Source organism: Diceros bicornis, chromosome 39, assembly GCF_020826845.1.
Source record: "Diceros bicornis minor isolate mBicDic1 chromosome 39, mDicBic1.mat.cur, whole genome shotgun sequence".
NCBI classification, from domain to species: Eukaryota; Metazoa; Chordata; class Mammalia; order Perissodactyla; family Rhinocerotidae; genus Diceros; species Diceros bicornis.
The window spans coordinates 17,182,203-17,201,725 of NC_080778.1; the positions used below are offsets into that span (position 1 = coordinate 17,182,203).

The following is a 19,523-nucleotide window of genomic DNA, read 5'->3' on the forward strand; positions in this document are numbered from 1 at the left end:
TGCATTTCACTTTGACCCAACAAAATTCCAGGAATCTATCCTAAAGACATAATCACATGAATGTGAAAATATGAACACACATGGATATTCATTGCAGATTGGTTTACCATTTTTTGCGTGAACTAACCTAAGTGTCTAAAGGAAACAGCAAAGGAAATGAGTGAAGTAAATTATGATATTTCAGGCAATAGACTACCATGGGCCATTAAAATGGTATAATGAATGACTTTTTAAAATATCTACGACATATTATTCTGTAAGAATCATTCATTACATGAAGTCATTTGTGTACAACAGTCTGAAAAACTGTTCAACAAAATGTTAACTTGAGCTTTTCTGGAATCATAAGGTCTTGAGTAATTTTAATTTCTTTTTGGTACTTTTCCATATTTTTTAAAAACTATTTTACAATGAGTATGTATCATTTTTACTATTCATTTATTTAATAAATATTTTTGGGACACTTACTATGCACCAGGCCCTATGAAAGGCACTAAAGATATAGCCATAAACAAAATAGATAAACATCCTTGCCTTCATGGAGCCTATGTTCTAGTTGGGAAGATGAACATTGTCAAAATACTAATGTATGTAAAAGGTATAGCATGTTATAAAAGGGCTGGAGAGAAAAAACTAAGCAGGAAAGAGGGTAAGAAATATTTGTGGGGAGCAGGTAAAATTTTAGCTGTAGTCACTCATGGAAGCTCTCACTGAGAAGGTGACTTTTGAGCAAAGACCTAAAGGAAGCAGAGGGGCAGGCATGTAATAACTGGGGGGACCAGCTTTCCAGGCAAAGGATGAGCAAGTGCGAAAGTCCTGTGGTAGGATCACACCTGGTATGGTTGAGGGGCAGCAAAGGAGCCAGTGAGCTGGAATGGAAAAAATAAGAGAGGGAGTGGAAGCAAAACCAGATCAGGATGTGCCTTTTAGGACATAGAAACCACTTTTATTCTGAGTGAGATGAGAAGTCATTGGAGGGCTCTGAGCAGAGGACTGATGTGATCTAATCTGTGTTTTACAGCATTGCTCTGGCTGCAGGGGGCACAAGCAGAAGAAGAAAACCACCTAAGAGGCTGTTGCAATAATCTTGCATGGACCAGGTTAGTGGCCATGAGGGTGGCTATGGGAAGTAGTCAAAATTTAGATTTATTTTGAAGGTAGAGATGATGGGATGTGCTGAAACATCAGACATGGAGTGTAAAGAGAAAGAGACCTAAGGATAATTACTTACATTTTTAATGTGATCAACTAGAAGAACAAACTGATCATTTTTTGTGTGTGTGTGAGGAAGATCAGCCCTGAGCTAACATTCATGCCAATCTTCCTCTTTTTGGTGAGGAGGACTGGCCCTGGGCTAACATCCATGCACATCTTCCCCCACTTTATATGGGACGCTGCCAAAGCATGGTCTGACAAGCAGTGCGTCGGTGCGCGCCCGGGGATCCGAACTCTGGCCCCCAGCAGTGGAGCGCGCACACTTAACCGCTGCGCCACGGGGCCAGCCCGCGAACTGATCATTAAATGAGATGAGGAGAAGCACAGCAGGACTTGGTAGAAACATCAGGAGCTGTTTTGGACATGTTAAGTTTGAGATGCCTCTTGGACGTCCACGTGGCGATGTCCAGTAGGTAGTAAGATATGTGGGCTTGAGTTCTGGGAAGAGATCCAGGCTAGATTTAGAAATGTGGGAGTCACTAGCATTTAGACCAGACTTAAAGTCATGAGACTAGATGAGATCACCAAGAGAGTGAATTTAGACAGAAATGAGGAGAGATTCAAGGACCAAGCCCCAGGGCACTCCAACATTTGCAAGTCAAGGAGATGGGGAGGAAAAAGCAAGAGACTACAGCAGGAGCTGGAAAGGTAAGATAAAAAGCAGGCGTGTGGAGTGTCCTGGAAGCCAAGGCAGAAAGTGGTTCAGGGAGACACCAACCGGGAGTGATGTATTGACAGGTCAAGTACATAAAGACTGATCACTTAATTTGCAATGTGTGGTCACTGGTCACTTTAACGAGTGGTTTCAGTGGAACAGATCCAAGAGAGGAGAGAGGAGAGAAATTGGAGACCGTGATTATATATAAATATTTTAAGGAATTTTGCTGTAAGTGGAAGGAGAGAAACAGAACAGGAGCTGGAAGCATTGGTGTGTTTTTTTAAGATGAAATAAGTAAAATAAATATCAATTATTTTATTAATAAAGTTATTTAAGTTACTATACATAGAATTACAAAAGCATATTTTAGGAACTAGTTTCTAATTTTGTCTCAGTAGTCACCTTTTTTTTTTTTTCAGTGAAGAAGATTGGCCCTGAGCTAACGTCTGTTGCCAATCTTCCTCTTTTTGCTTGAGGAAGATTGTCCCTGAGCTAACATCTGTGCCAATCTTCCTCTATTTTGAATGTGGGACGCCTGCCACAGCATGGCTTGATGAGTGGTGTGTATGTTCATGCCCAGGTTCTGAACCCGAAAACCCCAGGCCGCGGAAGCCAAGCACGTGAACTAAACCACTACACCGCCAGGCCAGCCCCAGTAATCACCTTTTGCCAGAACGAAGTGTGGAAAACCTAGATTTCATGAGTTCTCTGCAAAGACTGGTAATAAAACCTAATGAGAAGTGTTTCGGGTGGTCTGGGGTGGTCTGGGCTTCCAGGGTGTTTTTACAACTAGCTTCTGAATAAATGCCTCCCTCTGTGTGCTCCCCCACCAGCTCTGGTTAAACCTCCTACTTAAAGGAAATCTTCCATATTGTATACATAAGCATTTGCAGCCCTAATCAATAGGACAGGAATATGCTTAGGACAAGGCCATACTTGTTAAGACTCTCGCCGATATTTAGAAATGAGTTGGGAAAAATTTTCAAGACTCCAAAGTTATTTGAGGTCAATGTGTCTATATATAATTTTCAAATTGAGTTTCAGGGCCAAATAATCCAAAATGCCAATACCTTCGGAGGCGTATCCTGCTATCAGAAGCTAGTATTTTAACTCTAACTCAACAAAGAAACATACTGAAATATCCTTACTGTAATTTTTCATCTAGTTCTATCACTTTCTTCTTTAACTCCTGGTTCTCCTTAGTTGCAGTGTGAGCCATGATTTCTGTTCTAATTTTAGAAGCGGAAAGTGCCGCTGATTCTTCCTCTAGCTCCTGAACTCGGTCTCTCAAAGAGGCGAGGAGAGACGATTTTCTGGCATTGTTTTCTTTGTAGTTTTCCATTTCAGCTTTCAACTCTTGACAGGAAACTTCTTTCGAAAGCATCTTGGATCGGAGGTCTCGAAGCTACCGTGGAAAAAAGGTAAAAAGAGGAAAAGGATTTCAATGGTATAAGTTTGAAGTACCTTTAAGAAACCCAAAATCATACTATAAAATTTCACTCTTTCATTCATGACTTAATCCAACTTTACTTCCTTTTTTGCATATTTGTATCTGCATTACCAGATGGGAAATTAGGCCTAAATAATGGGCTTCATGTTCTTTTTCAAAACCAATTGAGCAATGTCTTATGGTGGTTTAGTCTCGCTCAAGAGACATTTGTGGTGTATTTTGAAAAAAGCAATAAAATATTTTGCAATGGTAACTCACTTTCTAAATCTGTATTTCTGCTCTTGCTGCTGCCAATGAAACAAGGAACCTACAAGCTACGCTATTTGAAATTTCATGGCCACAACTGTTTTCCAAGTAAATACAGACTATTCAATATATCACCATATTTCCCCCACATGCCTTCTGGACTCTTATGGTCGGTGATAAAGAAAAATAATATGCATATTTCTCAGAAAAATATGGGAGAAAAGGAAAGTTCTTATAGGATTTATAAAAAGGAAACATTTTAACTTTTATGAATTCTGTGGCATCAAAACTTTGAACAACGTATGTGCCCTATTAAGGTAAGATATCAGGTCCACTCTGTAAGAAAACTTTATGAATGCATGTATTTCTTTGGAATTGTGGGTATGCATACATATGTTTATTTACACACACATACATTATCAACTCATCTTTCTGTGGGGTCCTGGCAGCCCAGTGAGACTGCTAGTTACCTCACAGGCAAGCCTGGGATTCCTCAGGGCCACTAGGCTGTGGGCAGAATGGGTTTAGAGAGACTCTCTCATAAACGCCACCATAGACCTGATCCAGCCCAGAGGTTGGCTGGATCCCTATCATCTTCCTAGAATTTCCCCCAGCCAATAAGAACTACCACCAGAAAGGAATTCAGAATTCCATCCTAAGAGCTCCAGACTGCAGGCAATCTATATTAAAGGAAGGCATTCTGAGAGATGCTAAAAGTCCTCTGAAGCCCTTGCATTCAAAACCCAAAGTCCTCAGATGCCCATAGATCCCTCAAGGCCATGGAGCTCCTCTGAGATCTGGAATCCAGCCCACGTCACCTTGCTTTGCAGCATGGCAAATGCATAACCTCTCGGGAATTCTCGAGAACTAAGGAGTAGGCGCACAATAAGAGAATAAGTTTAAACTTTGCCAAAAGGTTTAAATCTGCGTCCTGCTGTCCTATTTGTAAGCGCCTCTACGCTCTACTTCACACTGTAAGGAAGCTAAAAAGGCCCATTTCTGAGTTATGAAGATGCATAATCTTACCTCAGACTGAGCACATTCGAATTTGACCAAAGTTGCCGCAAGATCACTTCGAGCGTTTTCAGCTGCATTCCGATAGTGGTTTAACTGGTCCCGAGTGACCGGGACTTCCAAAAGATGATCGTAAGTTCCCTGATAGGGTTCCCCCAAAAGACAAAATATAAAGAAGAGTCATAAACAATCTTTTCTGTGCAGCTGTGCAAAGCAAGATTAAACACAGAAACATTCCTTCTAGTCAAAATGTGTCAAAAATGCTACCCAGGGAAATGCTGTGTTCAGATCATTTCATCCTTATGCTCAAAGTTCTGAGGCAGGACTCAGCCCAGGAACGAATGACGTGCTCCCCCAGGATGGTGCTGAGGTCGGGCATTTAAGCATTGGCCTGGGCCACTTTAGACAGTTTCCTTCCACTCAACTCAAGGCCATTTGACCTCTGACCAGAACTGATAGAGTTAACAAAGAACTGTCATCAGAGATGCAATGTGACATCACACCCAAGTAGGAGGTGGTGTTCATTGTTCTGTTTCCAGACGACAAAGGTTATCAACTCATCTTATCTGTGAAATAAAGTGTTTCGCTTGTTTATCAAAGAGATCATGTGAGTTAAATGCAAAAGCCTGTCTCTTTCATAATTACTCACGATGCCATTTATTCTCAATCTCATAACCTATCTTGGGATCATGAAGGTGACTCAGGTGAATGCCTGAGACCAGAGACAGTGTGGTGGTGCATGAAGAGTCCTTGCCCTTCTAGAAGGGAACAGTTCTCAACTTCGCAGATGGCTGCCAGTGCAGAAACATGGATCCCAGCATGGCCAAGTTACCCCAATTTTTCAAGACTAGTCGTATATCCAGACTTTTTGAGGTAAAAATTCCCAGTTTTTGCAGCTTGGCTTAAATGTTTAAAAAAGAAATACTGTATGATCCACATAAATCCATCTGCAGAGCAGATTGATGGGTTTGGCATGTGGGTCAGAGTTGCAACCTCTAGTTCTGTTTCTGTCCTGCTTCCTTCAAGAATCGTTCCTGAACTTGGACTGACACCTACGCCCACCTCTATGAATTTTCCAGGGCCTGTGGTCTTTGTGAAAGACGTACCAGAAAGCCATTCATTTTTGAAGGAATATAAAAGAGGTCACATAAAGGAAGTTTTCTTGGAATTTTCTAAGTGTCCTTAGAGGACACACCAGTAAAACCTGTTTATGACCGCCCAGGTGCTCAATTGCCAAAGACGACTGTTTGGAAAACTCATGAATGCAAAAGTCATCTTAAAGCCCTTAACTTGACAACAAGTGTTGTCATGACGAGTGTGTTTCAGTCAACAAAATGCCAAACAAAACCCTCAGTGCACTTAGGAACAGCCCGTGTTTGCCAATCACAACATATCCAAGAAGATGGTAGGTATGTACTCCTGGAGAAAAAGCATAAAACGTTTAACTGCATCTCATAAGAGAACCACATCCTGTTGAGCCTCACTCAATATCCAGAAGGAACTTCTCCACCCTAACCACCACAGCAAGATTTTCTAAAGTAGGCCATGTGAAGACCTAGGTCACTTAAGAGGTTGGAACTATAGTGTGTATGGCACGCCATTTTATAAAATTCGTTAGGAAAATAAGTTCCCCCAAGCTATGGTTATGTCTTTCAATGACTAACATCATTTTTTAAGAAATGACATAGTCATACCATAATTTTTTGGGTGTGTGTGAGAAAGATTAGCCCTGAGCTAACATCCATTGCCAATCCTCCTCTTTTGGCAGAGGAAAATTGGCCCTGGGCTAACATCCATGCCCATCTTCCTCTACTTTATATGTGGGACACCTGCCACAGCATGGCTTGATAAGCGGTGCATAGGTATGCGCCTGGGATCTGAACCCACGAACCCCAGGCCACTGAAGCAGAGAGCGCGAACTTAACCACTATGCCACCGGGCTGGCCTCAGTCCTACCATAATTTTATAACTCCTTCTTGGGAAAAAATATTGTGTCCAGTGGATTTAATATTAAGAGCCATGCAAGACAGTTCAGATAGTGCCCTTCATTTTAGTTTACAATCTGGTGCAGAATGCCAAAAGCATTAGCATCGTCAAATGTTCATGAATGAATGAAACAGCATATTAAGATATCATTACCTCTGGGGCCGGCCCGTGGCTTAGCAGTTAAGTGCGCACGCTCCGCTACTGGCGGATCCGGGTTCAGATCCCGGGCGCGCACCGACACACCGCTTCTCCGGCCATGCTGAGGCCGCGTCCCACATACAGCAACTAGAAGGATGTGCAACTATGACATACAACTATGTACTGGGGCTTTGGCGGGGCGGGGGGGTGGGAAGGAGGAAGATTGGCAATAGATGTTGGCTCAGAGCTGGTCTTCCTCAGCAAAAAGAGGAGGATTAGCACGGATGTCAGCTCAGGGCTGATCTTCCTCACACACAAAAAAAAAGATATCACTACCTCTGACACTGGAGCAGGGCCTACGTTAGGAAGACTCTTGATTACTGAGTTTAGAAGACAGTTGCTAGGTCTAAACCACCTTTCCAAGTCCCGCAGACTGGAGATTATTCATTAAAAATATTTACTGAACGCCTACTCTGGGTCAGGCACTGAGCTTTCAGTCTAATCAGCAAAAGAGCATTTATCAAACAGCCACACTAATGATTGCATAATTACAAACTGAAATAAGGCAAGGAAAGAAAGAAACAGAGAACAAAGGAAACTGACTTATGATTAGGAAAGTGAGAAGGAAAGATTTCCCTAAGGAAGTGATGATTAAATAGAAATTAAATAGGCAAGAGATATTGAAGCAGGAACAACACACATCATTCAAATAGCCAAAAGTCTGAGCAAAGGCCCTGTGGCAGGAGTCTGCCCTGTGTGGTCAAGGATCTAAGAGAAGGCAGTGAGGCTGAGGGACAAGAACAGGTGGAGAACAGTGGAGGGAGCACTTGAAAAACAGCTCTGAGCTCATTAATATATTTTAGTACCTGGTAGGGCTTCTTTTTCAGAGTATTCCTGGCTATTCTCACTTGCGCGTTTTACCATATGAAATTTAGAATCAACTAATCAAATTCCAAAAAATCCTGTTGGTATTTTTATTGGGACCATGTTAATTTTATAGATAAGCTTAAGGAAAATTGACGTCTTTGAAATGTTGTCTTCCAACTAAAATCATTTTTTCCTTTTGTTCAGGAATTCTTATATGTCTCTTAGCAGTTGAGATGGTTAATTTTATGTGTCAGCTTGACTGGGATCACAGGGTGCTCAGATATTTGGTTAAACAATATGCTGGGCGTGTCTGTGACGGTGTTTCTGCATGAGATTAACATGTGAATGGTTAGACTGAGTACAGCAGATTGCCCTCCTCAATGTGGGTGGGCCTCATCCAATCCTTTGCAGGCCCAGATAGAACAAAAAGGCAGAGGAAGGGAGAATTTGCTTTCTCTGTCTGACTGTCTTTGAGCTGGGACATCAGTTTTCCCATGCCTTTGGACCCAGACTCAGATCAGAACTAAGCCATCAGCTTACCTGGGTCTCCAGCTTGCCAACCACAGATCTTGGGACTTCTCAGCCTCCATTATTACTGGAGCCAATTCTTTATCCTAAATTTGTTTCTCTATACATCCTACCAGTTCTGCTTCTCTGGAGAACCCCGACTCAGCCCCAGAGACACCACGGTGCTGAGCGGGGCTCTTGAATGTGCCACAGAAATGCATTCCTTCAAGACACTCGGAGGTAGCCTGACTGAGAAGAAATACACGGCAGTAGCACGAGAGGATTACAGGGACAGGGAAGAACCATAGGAAAGCTGGAAGAATACGTGAATTTATTTATTTATGGCTAAGCTTTTCTTCTTAGCCCTTCTTTCGCTATCCCGTAAATCCTTATGTAGTGCTCTTCATAGCTGTCTTCTAGATACTTGTCAATTTGCTTTGGATTTCTGCTTTGGCTTGAGTCAAGAGCTTTGTTGTTGTTGTGGCTCTTTGATTTCTGGGTTTGTTATGGATTTCTACTTTATTACACATCAGAGAACTTTGTCTGCGTTCAGGGCTAATATTCGCTGGTGTACACCAGCGGCTGACCAGCGTCCATTCAGAACTGGGTCCATTCAGACTGGAAGGTGCCCTTGCTATACCAGCCGTTACGTATTTTCACCATCATCCTTGTCTGTATTATTTCCACTTCAGGGAATTTATTGAGGTTTTTGTGAACGCTCAATTTTATGTGTGTCCTATGGGCACTTAAAAGAAGATGTATGCTCTGTGTTGAGGGCTTGGAGTTCAATACATATCCACTAGTTCCACCTGATTCATTATCTTAATTAAGCCCTTCTAGCCTCGCCTAATTACTATCCTTTACTCTATCATGAGCTGAGAGGTGAGTTAAAGCCTCCTATTGCTACTGTAATTCTCCATCAGCTTGTAGCAGTTGTTTTCTGGCTTGATGAATGCCGGAGCTGTTTTACCTGTGCAAAGATTCAGAACTTGCATAGCTTTGTTGTGAATTGCATCACACAGCATCATAATGTGCTGTGATTTGTCTCACTTAATCCTTTCTGCTCTGAATTCAACCTTTTCTGATAATTGCAATCATAATCCCTGATTTCTTTTTCTTTGCGTCTGACTGCATCTACCTTTGTTCCATCTTTTGACTTTCCACCTCTCTGAATCACTTCATTTTAGATGTCTCATATGTAAATAAAGTTGGGTTTGGCTTTATGGTCAATTCTAAAATTCTTTTTCCCTTATTGGATGACTTGACTACATTTACGTTTGTTAATGTGACAGAAACGTTTAATTTTAGTTCTGCTGCATTATTTTACATTATGCTTCTTGTTTTTATCACTCTTTCAAAATATTTCACTTCAGAGCCTGTTTGCTTTGTTTTGTTTTATGTGTGTTATATCTGATAATTAGGAAGGTTTTTATTTTTGTTCTACTTTTAAGTTTATAACTTACTTTAAATAATACTTTTTACATAATACCTTTCATCCCTCTATTTGTTAGATAATATTACAATTTACAGTATTTACAATAGCCTATCTCCTCTTCCTTACCAGTTTCTCCCTCTCTTCCAACTTCTAATTCGTTTTTCTTTTTTTTTTTTTTTTGGTGAGGAAGATTAGCCCTGAGCTAACATCTGTTGCCAGTCCTCCTCTTTTTGCTGAGGAAGATTGGCCCTGGGCTAACATCCGTGCCCATCTTCCTCCACTTTACATGCAGGATGCCTGCCACAGCATGGCTTGATAAGCAGCGCGTAGGTCTGCACCCGGGATCCAAACCTGCAAACCCTGGGCCACCAAAGCAGAGTGCACAAACTTAACCACTAGGCAACCAGGCCAGCCCCCCAACTTCTAGTTTTATTTTGCTTTTTTTGTGTGTGTGTGAGGAGGACTAGCCCTGAGCTAACATCTGATGCCAATCCTCCCCTTTTTTCTTGAGGAAGATTGGCCCTGGGCTAACATCCACACCCATCCTCCTCCACTCCACATGGGACACCACCACAGTATGGCCTAGCAAGTGGTGCGTCGGTACACGCCCGGGATCCAAACCCGTGAACCCCGGGCCGTTGCAGCGGAGCGTGCGCACCCAACCACTGCGCCACCAGGCCAGCCCCCCAGCTTCTAATTTTTGATCTTTATGTTATCATTCTAAGTACTTCTCTTGCTGGTGTAGCAGCAAGTTATTAGATGAGAGAGATCAAAACGCTAATGCTACCTCTCACCTCCCTTCTTCTCATGTGCTAGCTAGTTTTCTTCTCAGGGGACTCTAATTATGCATATGCTTAATCTCTTTTGGATGTAGTCCATTTCATTCATTTTGTTCCTATTCCCTTTCAATTCTTTACTTCCGTTTCATTTTTCTTGTCCTCATTTCCTCTCTCTGCCTGCCTGTCTCCCTGCGTACCTCCCAATCTTGCTATTATTTCTGTGATAGTTTCACTTTTTCTGTCTCTCTCTTTCCCAAGATCTGCCAGATCACATTTTATCTCCTCGTCTTGCCTTGCCATATCTTTCTTGAGATCCTGTATCTCTGTTTTCTGAGCATGCTTCAGATAAGTGTTGGCTTCATTCAATTGTTTTATTCATGATAAAATGTTTGGTCGCAATTTTTTCTTGCGTCATAGCAAGTTTCTGGTAGACATTCTCATCTGTTATATTTTTTCTATTCCTTCCTCCCCACGTTTTTTGTTGTTGTACCTTTAAACAATTCCTGTGCTGTTTCTTTTTAGATTGCTTATTAGGACAAGCTGTGGAAGACGTTTGTGTGCATACAGGCGTGGAAAGTAGGGTCGTTGATGTTCCGGCCAAGCAAGAGTTTCCCTAAAACACAAGGTTTTGTGTATAACTTCGTTTGATTTATAGATCTTTCCAGCCAATGGAGAGAGGCAACTGGGGGCTTATCACGATGCAGACTCTCCACGACCCCCCTGCCCTGCAGCTTCCCACAAATCTGGTTTGCAGAGTGATTTTTATTGCAGTGATTTTTATATTATTGTTATTCAGATCCCTCTCCTACTTTTTGGAACCCAAATGGGTACAGAGAAGCTCCCACTGTCAGTCCACACACCTCCATCTTCTCTTGCAAACAAGAGATTTCAGCTTGCCTCCTCTGAGTTTGCCACTCACCTTTGAAAAATGAGCTTTCTCAGCCCTATCCGCCATCTGCAGCAGTGGTGCTCCCCACACACACCTCCGCTCAACCTCCACTGCTTGGGGAAGGCCCTCTACTTATTTTGTGTTTTAGAATTTCAGCCATTTCTTAGCGGCATCAAAAATGGAGTTTGTCACTGAATGACTTCACTCATATGTGGAAGATAAACAAACACATGGATAAAGAGAACAGATTAGTGGTTACCAGAGGGAGAGGGGGCTGGTAGGTGGGCGAAAGGGGTAAAGGGGCACATATATATGGTGACTGACAAATAACAATGTACAACTGAAATTTCATAATATTATAAACTGTTATGACCTCAATAAAATAAAAATAAATAAATGGAGTTTGTTTCCTGTTTTCTTTGTTGCTTGTGGCTAATTTCAAGGAATAGAAGGGAGGAATGCTAACTGTAAGTCACTATTTTTAAACTAGAAGTACTTAGGTAGATTTTTAAACTAAATGGCCCTTTGGTGGCTTAAAGACATTTTCAAAAATGCCTTTTTTAAATTCTTATTTTGAAAAAAATCTAATTAAAACAATGTGATAATCAGCAGGAAATCAACAGAAGGATCAATAGAAACCCCAGGAATGGTCCTTAGTCTCTAGTCCTCAGAAGAATTTAGTACATAAAAAAAAAGACGGGACAAATAGTGGGGAAAGAAAATACTGGTCATTAAATAGCGAAGCTAATTACTAAAGAAAAAAAAGGAAGAAAGGTTAGAGCTGTACTATACATTATAAACCACAAATACAAATGGCCAAAAATCACATGTAAAGATGCTCATTTTTTGAAAATTCTTCAACTTTTTCTACAAAGATTAAACAATCTTCACTTTAAAAAAACTAATTTTACTCCATTCAAAATGGCAAGATTTAAAACTCATCCATTTGTCCTCACATGAGGACAATCTAAGTTATTAGGTATCTCTCAGCTACCCCATGAAGCAATTTTAGATTAATTTTAGAAAGCCAACTACATATAATTTGATTCTGCCACTGATATTATTATGATAATGATTGAAATTGCTTCACAGGGTGGCTCATAGTCCTTTTAGAATAAAGGATGGTTTCAAAGCTCAATGGCATGAAGAAGAGATGAGCTTATTCATAATTTAGTACCCAATGGGCCCAATTATCTGACCTAGGGACAATGTCTTGGGCCAGTCTTGCTACTATGGTATTTAGCTGTCTTATTATCCTATGGACAAAAAAAAATTAGAAGAAAATGACTGGCTACCTCTGACACACAAAAGCTCCTCAATCCATTCCTATCTGTCTATCCCATACCCAATCTCCCCTGTGTTCCAGCATTATTCCATATAACGTGCACAATTGTATTGCCAACGCTCTTCCAGCGTGGAATGCTTCCTTTAGCCTTTCTCTCCCTCTCTCTCTCTTTCTTCTAGCTTCCAGTGCTGCCCCAGTGAGCAATCCTTCTAAGGGGCTCTCCTCTACTGTCTAATTTCCTCCCACCAAGTAAAGTTTCTTCCCTAATTTTCAGTGCGTAAATTAAGTCTTGCAAATTGTATTTCCCCAGACTAATCAATGCTCCTGTCAATTTTTGACTCATCGTCAGTTCTTCTCCCAACTTGGAGGGATCTCCCCAGCCCTCCAGCTTTTCTTTCTTGTTATGTCTGCATTAGGTGTCAAGGGCTCACTAATGCCTGCAGGGGACAGCGTGATGGGTGTGGGATCCAGGAAATAAATCTGAGCATCTTAGCAGCTGTGGGAAAAGCTTTGGAGGAAGGCATTTCTGCATAAAATCGAGTTTTGTGAAATAGCCAATCTATTATTTTTACACGATTTTCTCATCTCTTTTCTCTTGGGTGTCACTCTTATTCACTTAAAAACCATTCTAATTTAATATCCCTATTGAAAAGAATACAGTATTCCAAAATATTCTTAATGCTATGGCTCTACTAAATGAAACTGAGTCATCTTTGTATTGGGTGGGGAGAGGCTGCAGTTAGAAAAACTTAAATGTCAAACTTTTGGGGGTTTGCTTCAAGTACTAATCCTGATGTAATTCTAAAATATATATATATATAATGTGTGTATATATACACACACGTAATGTAATATTATAGTATACATAATATGTATTAATGTACTATATTATATATACTATAATTAATATATTAATTAAAATATATAATTAATATATGATAGAATATTGTATATACTATATATTATGCTATACATATTAATATATCTTATATATCATATATATTTTATGTATATAGATTATATATGTTATGTGATTGTATATATATATACATAATCACAACTAATATTTACCGAACCGAGAATTATTTCCATTTAGTCTTCATGACAACCCTATGAGTAGAAACCGTCCTTATCCCCCATCTGAAAATGAGGCAATTAAGGCCCAAAAAGGAAATTCTGTTGCCAAATAGCAAACAACTAGTAGTAGATCTGGAAGCAATGATTGCTTTGCTAAGCTATACAATTTTTAAAATAAGTTGACAGCAAAGCTAAAGAACAGGCATGTCAAACCTCCCTGCGTCTGTGTGCCCTATCCCCACAGTTCTACTTCTAGCTCGACGTGAGTGTTCATGGTTTGCAGTGCCCATCAGTACAGGATTGGTAAACTATAGTACCTCCTTATAGTCTCATCCATAAGATGGGACTCTACAAAGCAGTTAAAAGATCTGAACTAAATCTATTTGGAGCAATATGGATAGATCTCAAAAACACACTATTTTTAAAATAAAGTAGATTGGAGAACAAAACTAATAGTACTATATCATTTATTTTTAAAATACCTATTAAACAAAATAATACATTTTCTATAGGCATAAGCATGAATACAAAAAGTATTTCTTAATGATCGGAAGGATACCCACCGAATTTAATTACCTCTGGAGTGACTATAATGTTAGTATTAAAATCAATTTTTTAATTAAGAAAAAGACAACTGAAAGCAGGTTTAAAGAGTCCAATTTACTAGCTTCTTAATTTTCACATCCTAATCTTCCTATATTTCAGACTTAAGAAACTGAATGCTATGTTTGTGAATTCCTTACTGCCTGCGGAGGCAACAGGAAACCCCAAACTTGAACCTCAGCGTGCACAGAGAAGGCAGAAGTAGAAAGAAGAATCGCTGAGATTCCAGCAATACTTGGAATACATTTCTTGTACAGCTATAAAGTTTTGACTACATTTGGAACAGGAAGTTCATCATTAAAATAAATGGAATATAAATAATATTATAGCCAAAATACTAAGTGTCCTCAAGGATTAAAATAAGAATTCAATGATCTTTCATGCTTTTGTTAACTGTAAAAAGATCTCCAATTAACAAAGGACAAAGCAGAGAGAGAAAACGACCTAAATAGCTTCTGTGTGGCATCAAATCTCTGCTTTCTCTCCCAAGGTGGCCCTTAGCTTCGCCCAAAGAAAACTCATTAAAAATGATGCTGCTCCATCACTTCTAGCAGCATTTCTTCTGTTAGAAGGAAGCCATGATGTCCAGCACACACACCGCTGATGGCAGCAAAGCCTCCAGAGAGGCCCATTGTGTAAAAAAGACGACAGTGGAAAACATTAGCAATAGGTGACTCTCCAGATTTCACTTTAGAGAAAAATCAAACAATTTTTAACCTTCCTATAAGAATCCTTGCAAGGAGACAGAGCAAGATCCACAATTAAGTTTTTAGAATTAATTTTTCTCTCTTTTGTGTCCAGAATAAAGCAGATCAAAGGCAGATTTCAAACCTTAAACTGCAATGCTTAGCAACTCTCATTACTTATCATGAAGAAGATAAGAATGTCCTCAGCATGCTCTATAGGACAGACTAAAGTGGGTACACTCCTGTTCAGGAACCCCTTCCTTTCGGGATGGAAAGGTAGAACACATAATCCCCTTTATAACCAGAGCTCACCCTCTCTCCTCCCCATCACTGCATCAGAGCCTCCCCACTGGCTCCAATAAAAACCTCAGCAGGAAGCTGGGAAGACCAAAGAAAGGATCAGAGGCCAACAAAGAAAATCAACTAGTGGACGGTGCCTTCACCTTAATAGTAATCCTCTCACTCTTCCCATATTTGCAAGTTAAGTCTTCCCCGATCCATTTCTCCTCTGCCTAATTTTCTGTAGAACTTGACCATCCAAAACTCCCGCTGGCCACACTGCTATCCTTCAGGCGTTCTCTCACAGCAACCTATGCTTCTCCTTCACAGCACTTAACACAATGGTAAGGAATAGATTAAATGTGTAATTAAGTATTTCACGTCTCCGTCCCTCGGAAGACTGTGATGTTTACTCAGTCATACCTAGCACCTACACAGGACCTCACCATGCAAATGTTCAATAATTATTTGTAGAATAAGTGAATGAATGGTTGGATGGATGCTCTATTTACTAACATCCTAATCCTCCCATTTGATTCACTCCACAATCTCATCCTGTTCTCATCTGCTATACCAAACACGCCCTGCAGCTGGCTGACTTCTACTGAGACTCCTGCCCCAGCGATGGGCTGCTTTAAGAAGCCCACAGATTTTCCCACCATGCCTCATCTCAGCCTGTCCCTCTCCAGTAGCATTAACAAACCAAAAACCATGAATGTATCATACAACTATAAGTCTTGACGGGAGAAAAGTTGCCTTCCTTTTGACTCTGTAGGTGTTCTGGAACATACTCCCCAATAACTGGATAGCTACTCCTATACCATGGCAGGGTCATAAACTAAAGCCAAGTCCCCAGCCTGCTAGTGTTTCCTGTAATCTTTACAGTTTCCCAAAGGTCTAGATTTCAGAGAATGACTTCAACTTCCATCCAAAGTTTCAGGTTTATTTCTTATCCAATGTCAAAACAAGAAAAACAATAAAGGAAGTAAGCAAATAGCAGTAAAGAAAAATTAAAAGAGGGAACGAATAAGAGGAAGCGAGTAAGTATCATATAATGTGCACTTGCTAGCGGTGGACCCACAGTTTGACTTGGCTCCTCCAAGCAGATCAACATGAGTCACACAATCTACTGGGACCACGAGGTAAAGCAAGTTGCTCAGTAACAGCACACCTAGCCACTACAGGAAGTCAGGACAAATTTCAAAACCCACGGAACAATCCAATGGCAAAATGCCAAGCCTCTGTTAATTAAAAGCACATCTATAGCAGAGTCCAAACAATGGAGTCCAAGGAGTCATCTATCTCGGGTTCTGGATTTTCAATGATAATTTTGAAGGACAGCATAGAATGATTGAATGCATGTTCTGTGGCCAATCCTCTGAACATCATTTGACAACATTAACTTAGTTATTGTCAGAAACACTTTTGAGACCTCTTGTCCAAGTGTTAAGACCGCATTCTTCATCATTTGGACCCAGTTTCTTGCTGAGACCAGAGAACTATGTCCTGTTAGGTGAGAGTAGAGGCCTCATATCTAACTAACTATATTTATATACACCTATATATCTATATCTATCTAACTCCAACTTTCAGTCTTTTGTTGACCGAAACGTCATTACACGGCGCATGGCTGTGTAATAAATTATTGGTGGGAATGTAAATTGGTGCTACTTCTTGTGCAATATGTACCAAAATCCTTAAAATTTTTACTCACTTTGACCCAGTTGTTTCTCTTCCAGGAATTTATCCTAAGGAAACAATCAGAAATTCTAACAGATTTATAATAGTGACAGAAAAAAGAACTAAATGTCCAAAGATTGGATAAAAGATTAAATTACAGCTTTATGATGGAATATTGTGAATCTGTTAACATTTTTAAAGAATACTTGGGAAAATATTAGTATTTAGTGAAGAAGGTAGGATACAAAATTATAGTTATAGTGTGACTGCAATTGTGTTTTTTTAAAAAGCACAAAATATATGTGTATGGTCATATACCACAAAACGACCTTTCAGTCAACAACAGACCACATATACAACGATGGTCCCATAAGATTAGTACCATACAGCCGAGGAGTGTAGTAGGCTATACCATCTAGGTTTGTGTAAGTACCCTCTATGATGTTCATACAACGATGAAATCGCCTAATGACACATTTCTCAGAACATATCATTGTTAAGTGACACATGACTGTAACAGTTTCATGACATTAAGGGTCACTGCTTAATCAGTCCCTTCACAATATTTCTATATCACTTTGAAGGTGCCTGCATTTTAGTATTCATCATGTAATAATAACAATAGTAACATTAGTTATCATTTTTTGAGGACTTGAGATAAACAGACACAACATAAACACTGTACTAACATCATTGCACTCGATCCTTACAATTCGTCCAAAGGATGAGGGGCTCAGGCTTGCCCATGGACCAACAGATAGTGAGTGACAGAACCTGACTTTAAACCCACCAGTCTATGTGATCCTAAATCCATACTTTTACCCTGGAGTCTGCACTTGTTTTTGTTTATGCAACCTATCAGCATGAATTTATGGAATAATTTTAAATACTCATTTATGTATAAATTATATACATATTATACACATTACCAAATATACACAAAAATATAAATTAAGATGAGATTAAGATAAATAAAAATTCAAGTATTTTCTTCCTAAACCTCTCACAAATCATTTTGCACACCCCCTGTAGCCACAACCCCACTTTGAGGAGCACGGCCCTTACTTTCTACACTAGTTTTTATGTCTCCCACTAAAATGTAAGCACTATGAGGGCAGGTCCTGGGTCTGTTTTTCAGCACTGTATCCCCAGTGTCCACAACAGTGCCTGGCACATTGTAGGCACTCATGTAACACATGGTGAACATTAATAAATGAATGAATGATTCAGCTATAAGGTTGTTGGTTTGAGGACAGATTCTAGAAATCAATTATATTTGTATCCCTAGCACCAAGCACATTTCCTAGCACATGATGGGCCCCCTATAAATGTCTGTTGAGTGGATATACAGTCAGTGTTTGTTGAATGGATGGATGGATGGATGGATGGATGGATGATGGATGGATGGGCGGATGGACAATGGATGAGCAGATGGACAAATAGAATGGAAGGTCTTCTTCCCTCTGTTCACATCTCTAGGGTTAGCATATCAAAGATAATTGGTTGAACTTATTTACTTAATTATAATAAAAACTTACTATTGCTAAACAATGGTCCCATTAGAACAAGTATCGGTAAAATTTCACCCACCTCTTGTTAAAATATAAAATAATAAATAAGCCTCATATTTTTAAAATTATCCCTGACTACAGATCAACCTAGAACAGAGATACGAGCTTCAGAAGAAGGTGGAAAGGATAGGAGATAGTCGACCAAGATACACTGCAGAAAAAGGGCCATGAATTCTTCATCCACATCTTGTTAGATGAGGATAAAAGTTTAAAACATCTATAAAATACTTACCTTGGAGGAACCAAAATTATGACCCTTAATCCTTGTTATGTTAGTGTGAAGTTCCCTTCCTATGTAATTTGCAATTTTTCTACATCTTGTTATAAAATATCTTGGCTAATAAATTTGCAATTGTTTCTTTAACTCACCCTGTCTTTAGAATCTTGTTGTCAATCCCTGTGTAACAGTTAATTTTGATCTCAAGGTTTTATATGGTAGAGGGATGTTATGGGAAAATACATTAATCCACACTCTGTAACTTCAGTATCTTTATTCTATAACCTCGGTGACAGATGTCATTTAAATTCACTTGTTAATCAGAAAACATTAAGAAGTTTTGTCTTGACTTTTCCCTCAGTTATGACTGTGATAAACAATTCATCTCAAAACTAGCATAAATGTGGAATTTTTCTCTGAAGCTCTTTAGACAACTATGAGCCCCTCTCTATTTGTTTCCATTCTTGAGCAGATAGTATTACCTTACCAGAATGTAAACGTCATGGGGGCAGTATTATTGTTATTTATAGCCACCAGTTAGTAACTACTTATTATGCTAGGTCTGTACTAAATGTGATGCAAATACAATGTCATTTAATCCTGGGAGCAAGGATGTGAAGCTGTTACTACTTCTACATTGTATAAAAAGGGAATTTAGTTTCAAAGAGAATAAGAAATTTATTTGATCAAATCTCACAGCTGCATTTTCCGGCTCCTGTCCTCTCTCCTGCCCTCCCCTCAGTTCCCCTCCTCTCCCCTCCGCTTCACTCTACCCAGCCACCTTGTGGCCTGTTTCCAGTCCTTAAACCTGCCTTCCCTGAGCCTCAATCAATAATCATGACATTAGGTTTCATGGCACCCAATTTGCTCTCATGGCACCCAATACTTATCCTTCATGTTGCCACTGCTTGTAACTATTATTTATTTGTATGATTATTTAC

At 39.8% G+C, this 19,523-nt stretch overlaps 1 protein-coding gene across 1 annotated transcript in view; it reads right to left on the reverse strand.

The window, feature by feature from the left end:
* The window catches only part of CCDC170 (coiled-coil domain containing 170), a 92,729-nt gene that overhangs the window by 58,109 nt on the left and 15,097 nt on the right, over nt 1–19,523 (reverse strand). The window contains 3 exon segments of the mRNA XM_058534287.1: nt 3,022–3,278; nt 4,596–4,732; nt 19,480–19,486. Coding sequence (XP_058390270.1) covers nt 3,022–3,278; nt 4,596–4,732; nt 19,480–19,486 — 401 coding nt within the window.